General features: G+C 35.9%; 1 protein-coding gene across 1 annotated transcript; it reads right to left on the bottom strand.

Moving 5' to 3' along the window:
• Positions 1 to 5,446: 5,446 nt before the first annotated feature.
• Positions 5,447 to 9,368, bottom strand: LOC139148865 (ufm1-specific protease 1-like). Its single transcript, XM_070720297.1, has 5 exons — positions 9,081 to 9,368; positions 8,026 to 8,235; positions 7,506 to 7,608; positions 6,837 to 6,913; positions 5,447 to 6,359 (listed from the first exon to the last, which is right to left on the bottom strand). The coding sequence occupies exons 1-5, from the start codon at positions 9,204 to 9,206 to the stop codon at positions 6,228 to 6,230; spliced, it is 648 nt and encodes a 215-aa protein (XP_070576398.1). The 5' UTR covers positions 9,207 to 9,368; the 3' UTR covers positions 5,447 to 6,227.
• Between the last annotated feature and the right edge of the window lie 1,168 nt (positions 9,369 to 10,536).

Below are 10,536 nucleotides of genomic sequence, written 5' to 3'. Positions count from 1 at the left end.
TTTTGTAAAAATAACGTGCGAGCCAGCACGGCATCGATCACAACAAATCTGTTTGTGTCCCAATGCCTGCATGTATGAACGGTACTATGCACAAAAAAAGTTCCGGTTGATGACATTGAACAGGGGTAATTCAGATTTCTTATCTATCCTGTTCTACATCGCACAGGTGGTGATTCAGGCCAGTTCATGTAATAACTACAGTAGTACTGTTTATCAGTTCGCGCAGACGCAGTCAGGCGGGGAATTCCCATCCGTCTGGCCATCAGCAGCTGTTTCTCTGTCACCCCTGAGCCGATTTTTTAAAACCTGTGTGCAAAGATAAAGTACTGTGGCATACATATGTATGTCAATTAATTTCATGATACAATCCACTATGGCCGCCACGCAGCCATTTTGTTGCGATTTTTCATGTATTTGAACCATATAACTCAACTATCCCTGAACAGATTTTGTTCAAACTGTGCACACAGACATTGTAAAGTAAAGTAAAGTAAAGTAAAGTAAGACTTTATTGAAATCGTATCCCAGTTGGGATCTTGATCATAAAGTACAATACAGGTTTTGCAAAAACAACAATGAAAGAGTATATATAATATATATATAAATATAAATATCTATACATGAGGTCAACATATTAAAGGTTCATAAATAGTTTACTTTGTCTTTTTCATTTTGTCTTGTCTGAGTTTAAAACATGTATGTATATATTTTCCCAATTCACATAGTGATGCTTTATCTGTCCTTGAAAAGATGCTTATAAGGTCTTGTGTGCCTCTGAATGCGTTTTTACAAATGTTTAGTTTACTGAAAAAATCATGTCTAATGTCTGTGTATCCTTTGCAATGAAAAAGAAAATGTATCTCATCTTCTACTTGTTTGTTTTGGCAAATTGGGCATGCTCTGTCTATGACATCAAGGTTTCTATATCTACCTGTTTCTATGTGTAGAATGTATTGTATTGTAGTGTGCATGTGCATGTCCATTAATGGTTAGAGCAGGGACCGTGTCATCAGCGATGACTTGTTTAAACCTTGGGTTGCTGACCCTATAGCTATGTGAAAATTTTACACCAGTCGCCTGAAAGTGCCTCTCTGGAAAGGGGGGGAGGGGGAGGTTTAGCTTCAACTGTGCCAAACAAATAGTAGTCTGCCAGGCAAGTGTCATGGATATAGTACCACACATAATGCAGGTAACTGGTATGTTTGGAATCCATGTATTTTTGATAAAAATGAGCCCTGGATGTTAATTAACGGGAAGTTACACAATAGGGTGATCCTACTGATGATGTTGCCATTTGCATACACTAAAACACAAAGTCCAAAGAAAGAACTTTTTCAGTAAAATCAATTTCCAAAACGATACAACTGAAAATCAGCTTATTTCTCTACTAAATTAACAAAACAAGACTAAGAACAACTCGCAGATTATATTTTTACTTTATACCGTATAAACAAAAATACCTAGTTATATTTATTACTAGCTACTATTATACTGTATTACTTTATCTTAATTGAAGAAAAATTTGAACTTATTTTTGTATCACACTTTTATTGCCATAAATGTGATGCAAATCCTATATTTACAAGCAAGCAATAAAATATTATTATTATATTACACTGGGCGGGAGTTTTTGAATCATAGCATCGCTTTGACTGTGTGATAAATTTGAATAATCATGTTGGGCACTTTCGTAACAACTACACATTTTGAAACATATGCGTTCCCCGACAGAAAACGTAACATTTTTTCAGTTTATTTTCGACTCCCGTATAGTAACTATATATTCACACACATTATATGCAAGAGTCAAGGACAGTGAACGCCTGAAACATGGCAAAATTATGGGATTGTGGGACCAAATACGGCACATCCGATCAGTAGTGTGGCCGTTTTGCATAGATTTACGATAATCAAGCTTTTATAGGCGAAGTTCCTGTTTAATCATGAGAAGGGATTGGGATGTGTAAATTCTGTGTGTTTGGCTTTAAAAATGTATATGAGGAGGATATTGCTTTGCAAAAGGTAATTTTGCAAACTTATAGATATGTCGTAGATGATGATTTAACAACTGCAATGATTCCCTGGAGGAATTGTCATGTCTCCACCTGAAATGAGTTATTGTGTTTCTTTGACTTAAGGTATGTATTAATTGCGCCGAAAATATGCACTGTTCATTCCCTACTTTGCCATCATTCATTGATCTCATATTACAACGGGGAACCAGGGTGAACATAAACTGTACTTGATCATAAAGCTATTTACACACAATTGAAAACTTTTTGATATCAATATACATGTACAGGGGGTATGTGTACAGAGAACTGGGGTATCATAAGTAGGGCAAGAATGGAGCTATGAGTCCACATTTGAAACATATGTTACGAGCAAAGTCGAACCAGGGCAATTATTTTCTAATGGGTTAATCAGCAGTTAATTGCAATCAAAGAAAACTTTGATCACTTACATGACATTATGTACACTAAAATAACATAGATAATCTACAATAATAATCATGATAAGTAAAATCTTGACACAATACAATCATATCAATAGAACTCTTATCTCTTAGTCGTTATTTCCAGTCTCATCAAAATATTTTTGAAATCTCACAATATGCATGACATCATTGTTTGGTAGAATTCCTTCAACATGACCTGATTCTCTGAAAATGACTCAAATTTGAATCTATTTACCCTTTCCCCACCTATACTCACATGCCATGTCCTAAAACCTGATTTCTAGATCAAGAATGGTTGGACAATGCAAATCTTTAGTGCAACCTTCATTACTTTAGCAGCTGTTGTACTTTGGTTGTACACCTACCGGTATCTTCTTTACCGATCATTTATTTTTAAAGATCAGCTTCAGAACAGGTCAACGTATAGATTAGCAAGAAGCTGCACCTAATGCAATGAAACATTTTTTCTTTATATCCTGAGTGGAAGAGTTATGCAAATCATGCGATTCAGACATCTTTGTCTCGTGGTATGGAAATGTGGCAATTCAACAGGCCAGCACAAATGAACACCCTTTTACCTACAAGCTGTGGCAATTTTTGTTGGAAAAAAGCAAAAACATGCAATATTTTATCATAGATCATCAATTATAAGTAACTACAGAAACCTTTACGGGGCCTCTAAGCAGTGTAGTATTACTCAGGCCAACTACCACTTATCCTGTTGAGATATACTCACTGTGTAAAGTCCTGTATGAAATCGACTCACGACACAAAGGCCGAGAAGAGAAAAGATGTCGCAAAAGCATCAAACTGATATTCTATATGATCCTCACCTATTACCACAATTTGTATGAAGTAAATCATTCATTGAGATTGACTTGCCTTGAGAACTTAGATTGGTAGACAGAATTGTCTCAATCAGCTAAAATACCTCCAAGAATATTCAAGATTTTCTTGTAGACTTTCTAAAACTCAAAATAACACCCTAAAGTTTAAAATGCCAAAGTCATGTGGAGAAACCAGCACACAAAATTATCATCAGATGACTCACCCATCATAACTGGAGATCTAATATTTTGAAAATGTTGGATTAATTCTGGAATCTTGGAGTTTATGTCATCTCCACTCTGGATGTGAAGAATTTTACACGGTACCTTTTAGATTGAATGAAAAAGCATACACATGATAAAAATATAAATCTATAACTTTAATGAACAATTCAATTTTTTGGTACTCTTTTTATCAAAATATGACAATCTATTCTTAAATCTACACTGCCAGAATCCATGAAGTGTTTGTGTCTCTCTAGCATCACTTTTCCTCTAAGGTACTACAGTGTATCTATAAATACTTCTTGATTGATTCTCTCTCTCATTCTCTCTCATTAAAGTTACTGAAATCAGCAAATCTGGTTTTTGTTGTTGTTGTGGTACACTTGTTCAATCCACGTAATGGATCGATTTAGGAGCTAGTGTAGCATATATTTGGCAGAATGATTGGTCACAATCTCCAAGTTATGTTTTTATCGATGAATCCCAACTGTTATGTTTTTCTCTTAATGGTACATGTATTTGCAACGACAACAACAGGACTTCAACAACAACAAATGCATGTTATTCAATTTAATATACAAATAACAATACAAATATAAACAATAACCAGATAACTAACTTAAAGGTGCTGGAAATTCTAATACCATATTTGTTTTTGTTGATGTCAAGAGCATAAAACAATCTTTGCAAAATTAAAAATTGGGAGAAATGGATTTACTTTCCCAAAATGTTATCATTTACTTGTACAATGAACTTTGGGTAACAAGTGCACTAGTGGCAAATGGTAATTTTCCTAACAACTGATACAAGGCAAGTACTGCAGTCATAGATGTAAACATAGACATGTCTATGACTTGCAGAAGCTTGTTTCACCATCTGGAGTGTTTGGTGACAGTAATCCAATCAATCAGGGGTTTAAATGTTCATAGCTATGTCAAACCTACCCGATTATTAAGTCCATCGCATCCATAATGATAATACGCATAGTCTCCCGTTACCAGGGAAACATCCCTTGCATCACCTGGTGGCAGCGCAGCAGTCCTTAGTGGACGTCGACAGGAAGCTTGTGGTCCATTCATGAAATATTTTGTAAAAGTTTCCACTATGCAATAAGGCTTCAGTTATTTTTCACTGATAAATAGCTTTTTTACAAATCAATGTGAAGACAAGCATAGTGGCTTTTCATACAATGGAAATTAACAGAGTGTATGACAAAAATATGTAAAAAAACTTCTGAGAGGAGCTATAGATATGTCAGTTATCATTTGAACCAAGCTGAATAAGGTCATTCCTGCTAACTTACAAACCAAACTTGATTGCAATTGGATGAACAATTTCAGAGTTGAAGTTTTTCAGATATTGGAAATATTGAGTGACAAACAGAATTGAGAATACCAGTACCCGGTAGTGAAGATTATGGAACTTTACAAAATCAACATTCAACAGACTACATACAAAACGCATATTTACAATAAAAATGATCTGCCCTTTGCAAGAAATATTTCAATCAACTGTCAAAATTTTTGGAACAAAATGTATGGAACATACTTTAGGTTAAGTATCTGCGTCCTATCGCCAACTTTCCACTAGTCAAATTACATCATGTACAGCTGTCATTATGACATCTTTGTCACTGTGATGTCATATCCAGGTTTCTTTGCATGGCTATAATCTGCATCCTTCCTTGATGATGATGATTCTGTACATGTGACGTATGGGCATTGAAAGTCCACTGAAGATTGGTTTGTAACATGTTAGGAATTGATATCTCATTATGATTTCTTCTCTTCACGGAAGATGTCGACCTTTTGTTGCACTTATAAATTTCTTAATCATATCTTCTTCACACTGCCAGCCCTTCCTTCCCTAGTGTTTCTTCTCAGTGTCTCTGCTATTTTCACAGCATTCCATATCATCACAGTGTGCATCTTCATTAATTGATTTGAGCTTTATTTCCATCAGACGATTTTACAAGCAGTATCACAAATCTACAACGTTCCATAACTCATCTCATATACCATTAACAGATCTTTGTCTTCTTTGCATGTTAGCTTTTCATATAACTCTTCCAACACTCTATTATTATCACTGTGATTGCACAGTTACAAGTCCAAACATTCACTGCTGCCAGCATTACCAAATCTGCTCATTGCCATATTGATGGCATCTTTTGTAATTTTGTTGAATGTTAACAGCTTTAATAATTTTTTTCCAAGACCAGACTGTTTTATCAATGAGTTCTCATTCTGGAACTGTAGGTTCCTTTCAGCACTGTGTCACAAACTGGATGAAATTTTAATAATCTTGTCTAAATATGGTGTATGTTTTACAGGTTTGAACTTCTTGATAAAACCTTGCCCTGCATAATAATAATGTAATCATGTTTTTCCATTTAGTCCACATGGTTGAGGAACCAAAACACTTCCCCTGAGGATTTTTACAAATAAGTATTTTCTGAAAGCTCATCAATCCAGCTATCAGAAGCAGATCGTCTGCAACCATATCCATATTTCATCTTTTCTTGATGTAAGTACTCCCAAAATAATGCCACAGTTGCCTTGCCAACAACACCTCACAGCCACCCCCACCATTGATCTGATTGAAGGCAAATTTATTCTGATCGGTCAGCTTTCCAAAAATATAATATGCATGAAACCCTCCATGAACTAATAAAAATGGAAAATAAAACATAGTTTCTTATGTTACATTGATTATCATCACCTGGTTTTGAATTGTGGTAAACAGAAATTATAAAAAGATTGACTCATAAAACTGTCAAGTGGTCTCCATTTTATCCAGCCATCTTGTTGAAGTGATGTCATATCAGGGTTGCCATAGAAATGGGGATCCTGCATAAAAACAACAAAAGCGAAGCAAAGTAAAGCAAACATGGGTCAATATTTGATGTTTCGTCTTCAAGTGTTCAAGTGAAGTTTGAAGGTTTTAAAAACTGACAATGAGACTGTTCACGTCCACATCAACAGTAAGACTAATTTGTGAATTGTTGATAAAATGTGCTGCAGAGGTGAGCTCTGATGTAATATAAAATGCTTTTCCTCTTCTTGAAACAAAACCCATCACTGCATGGGTGTATGATGCATGGTAGTCGCAAGGGGCTTGGTTTCTGATTGACAAGAAAAATATATTATACAGCGAACTTGCTGCAGAGAGGGGTCTATATTTATATGAGTACCTATATCCAATGAAATGTATAAGAGTGACTTACAAAGTCTGGTAAATGAGTTGAATATTTTGCACATTTGGCTGAAAAATAAACTTATTGAGGAAGTGACTGGTTTTAGGACAGCTTACTCTGTAAAACTTACCAAAACTAATAGATATGTTGCAGAAGATGATTTGGCAACTCCCAGAATTCCCTTGGAGGAATTATCACTGTCTCCACCTGAAAAGATAATGTTGTATCTGTTTTGACAATTATTTACAAAAAAAAATCAAGTACATTATGAGAAAATGTGTCCTCTCTGTATTTTGTCCAGTTATTAATCACACGTCACAATTGGAAACAGATGAACTTTCAAGATCAAAAAGCTATTTACATTTATCACAAAAAACTGACAAAGTTCACTGAAAGTAAAAGGTCTGAATACATGCATTACTTACTCAACACTTGAGAATCTACGATAATGTTGAATGTCATACAAAGTTGTTACTTTTCTTCCATAAAACATTAAACATTTACACTGTGGGAATTAAAATTTACCAAGGGATTAATTTATTTGAAATTTCTGTCACTTGAAGACATTCTGAGTGATCCTGACTTCTTACAAGTATGTATACCACATTAGAATTTCTTAAGATTGACCTGCTTTGAGAAATTAGATAGGAGGACTGAGTATTGTGTGAGTGTTTAAACACCCTTAGAGTATTCAAGAAGATTTTCTTTCAAACTTTCTGAAGCAATGACACACTTAAGTTGATAATTCTAAAGATGTTCAAAGAAACAGAAGAATACAATTATCAGTAAGATGACTCACCCATCATAACTGGAGATCCAATATTTTGAAAATGATGGATTAATTCTGGAATCTTGGAGTTTATGTCATCCCCACTCTGGATGTGAATAATTTTACATGGTACCTAAAGATGGAATGAGAATTCATACACTCATGGAGAATATAACGCTATAAACTTTATGAGCTTGCTTAAAATCAAAAAAGTTTTCAGCGCATCACAGTAATTCTTGTCTCGTATAAGAACTTGTACAATGAACAAAAACACATAGTTATTCTCACTTCCACTCGTTGGTTGTAATTTTCATAAATATGCATCTTTTTTTCATTGTTACACTGAGGTAACATCTATTAGCCCTCAACCAACAAAATTTGGATGTATCATGCTTGTACATGGAGTGAGGACATGGAGGTATCTGCACATCACAGACTTTTTGACAGATCTCTGTGGTTGCAGACAGATACCTTGTATCAACAAACAGCAAAAATAATTTTAATCAAAGGGATTTTGCCCATGATAAAGATAGTCTAGTAAATAACTTACATCATAAAAATAATCTAAACAAAGGCAAACTTCAAATGAGCCAATCCAATCCTTCGATCCCACAAATCTTTGTTCCTTGTCTCCCATAGCAACCAGGGCTTTCTGTATTTCTGGAATGGATGGTACTTGTCTTGTGTCAGCTTTGTTTGTTGATTGCTGTCTGATCCACGAACACATGGTTTGAAGAGTTCTGTATCCACAACCCCATCCCTGCAATCAAAGAAATTATGTTACTGTATCCACAACCCCATCCCTGCAATTAAAGTGTTAGAAAGTCAACTCAACGGAAATCTGCACTTCCAGAATCGATGAAAAATGTTTGTGTCTCTCTAGCATCTCTTTTTCTCTAAGGTAGTACCATCGATAATTGCATCTTCGTCAAAATCAGTCAGTCTGTCTCTCTCTCTCTCTCTCTCTCTCTCTCTCTCTCTCTCTCTGGTTGTTGTTGTGATTGTTGTATACACTTGTGTTAATCCACATAAAGAATGGATTAAGGAGTGTAGCATAGATTGGCAGAATGACCAGTATGTTCACGTTATGTTTTTATACAGGTAGATGAAGCTCAACTACTATGTTCTTTTGAATAGTACAAGTATTTGAGACAACAATGATAGGACTGCAATAACAACAAATGCATGTTATTCAATTTAATTAGCAAATAAAAACATAAATATAAACAACAACAACCTGATTACTAACTGCAAGGTGCTGAAATTACTAATATTTGTTGATAACAAGGACACAAAATAACAAAATTAAAAGTTGGGAGAAACGGATTGACTTTCCTGAAGTGTTAACATTTACATGTTCTTGTATGAAGCATAGCAAAAACAATGGATAGGATGGACTTGAAATAAACTTTGAGTGTGCCAAGTGGCAAATGGTAGTTTTTTCTAATAACTGATAGAGGGCAAGTCATAGACATGAACATAGACCTTCGTTTTTCTCGAGGGTCTACGACTTGAAGAAGCTTGTTTCACTATCTGGAGTGTGTGAAGACTTAACGATCCAATAATCAGGGTTTATATAAATGTTCATAACTACATCAGACCTACCCGATCATCAAGCCCATCACATCCGTAATGATAATACGCATAGTCTCCTGTTACCAGGGAAACATCCCGTGCATCACCCGGTGGCGGCAGTCCTTGGTGGACGTTGGCCCGAAGCTTGTCGTCCATTCATGAAATATTTTGTGAAATTTTCCACCATGCAATGATAGAAGGTATGATAAAAAAGCAGCAGAGATTGACTACTGGCGTCACACTTGCCGAGTTAGACTATGCATGCAGTATTTGGAGATGTCTGCGATGTGCCAGTGATCTGTAACAGAACAACAGCTGGCTTTTCTTGCGACCTGGGTCACTGAGGTAACGTACAGTTGCCGTAGGTGGCGCACTACTAGGCCCCGTACACAGTTCAAGGAACTGCAAGTCTGAACGCTAGGGGTGCAATTTGCATATGCAAATGCCATTTCCTTTCGAACGGCACTCAGCAACTCAGCTTACACTGTGACCGTTGGCTGGCTAACACAGTTTTTCAGTCGCTCCCAAATCCTCATTTTTTCGCCGATAATTATCATTGGAGACCAACTTCATCTCTTCAATTGGGTTTTCTGAGAAGGTAAGTGACTTTTCGGGGCTCTGTTTGAAAAATTAAAGTGAATTTTGCGATTTCAGCGATTTTTCATAGTACGATGTTATATGTCGAGCGCGGACTTGTGTTGCTGTACCAACTACGGTAGCATGAAATTAAGGCCCAAAATCAAGCATAGTTCGTGGAATTATACTATAAATTAGCTTTTTACCGCAGAATTTTGTCTGTTCATGCCAGGAATTTGATGTTGGGCGGCAAAGTTCGCCGCTGTGTTTTGCCGCTAAAATCCAATATGGCGCCAAATCAACATTAGTGTACTGTACGTTTACACGTACACTGTGTACTCGCATACGCTCATAGTGAAATAAATCCCCAAAATAAATGTGCGTATTTTTAGGTCAAATGTTACTTTTTTGGGGGAAACTATCATCAAGTGACACTTTTAGGTTGTAATACGTAAAATTCGTGTCACAGTTGTTTTTAATTATTTTCCTCTTTTTTTTTCAGGGTCATCACAGTCCGAGGATGGCTTCGAAGCTTCCAGCCGGGGCTTCCCATAGAAAAACTTGTGCATGTGACCTCATGGTTGTTCACTTTTAACTTTTTTGACGTAATTTTCGTGTCTGATTTGTCTCAGTTTGTTGCAGTCAAGTCTCTGAGGCTTAAGTATTGATCAAACTTCAGGTTTATTTATAATAAAGCTGTTGTCTTTGCAGTATATTGAATTCAGAACTTATTAATTTTCTTTTTAATTTAACCAACACAAAACCAACCGACACGTTCCAATATTTATTGAGAAATTCGTGTCACCCGAGCGGCACTTTCAAAGGCTTCATTAAAGGTGAACTTCTCCGATATGCTTGCACATGCAACAACGACATGGACTTCATTGAAAAGGTCAACTTTCTCACACGC

The sequence above is a fragment of the Ptychodera flava genome, chromosome 2, assembly GCF_041260155.1.
Source record: "Ptychodera flava strain L36383 chromosome 2, AS_Pfla_20210202, whole genome shotgun sequence".
Lineage (NCBI taxonomy): Eukaryota > Metazoa > Hemichordata > Enteropneusta > Ptychoderidae > Ptychodera > Ptychodera flava.
Note: the sequence above shows the minus strand (reverse complement) of the source record. Positions and strands in the feature narration are given on the sequence as shown.

What these genes read in the sequence shown, in the direction of transcription:
- LOC139148865 (XM_070720297.1), bottom strand. Translation starts at nt 9,206, where the DNA reads ATGGACGACAAGCTTCGGGCCAACGTCCACCAAGGACTGCCGCCACCG. An exon ending in GTGATGGGCTTGATGATCGG is followed by an intron (nt 8,236 to 9,080) that starts GTAGGTCTGATG and finishes CTTTGATTGCAG; the next exon opens with GGATGGGGTTGTGGATACAG. An exon ending in CAACATATCTATTAGTTTTG is followed by an intron (nt 6,360 to 6,836) that starts GTAAGTTTTACA and finishes GTTTTTATGCAG; the next exon opens with GATCCCCATTTCTATGGCAA.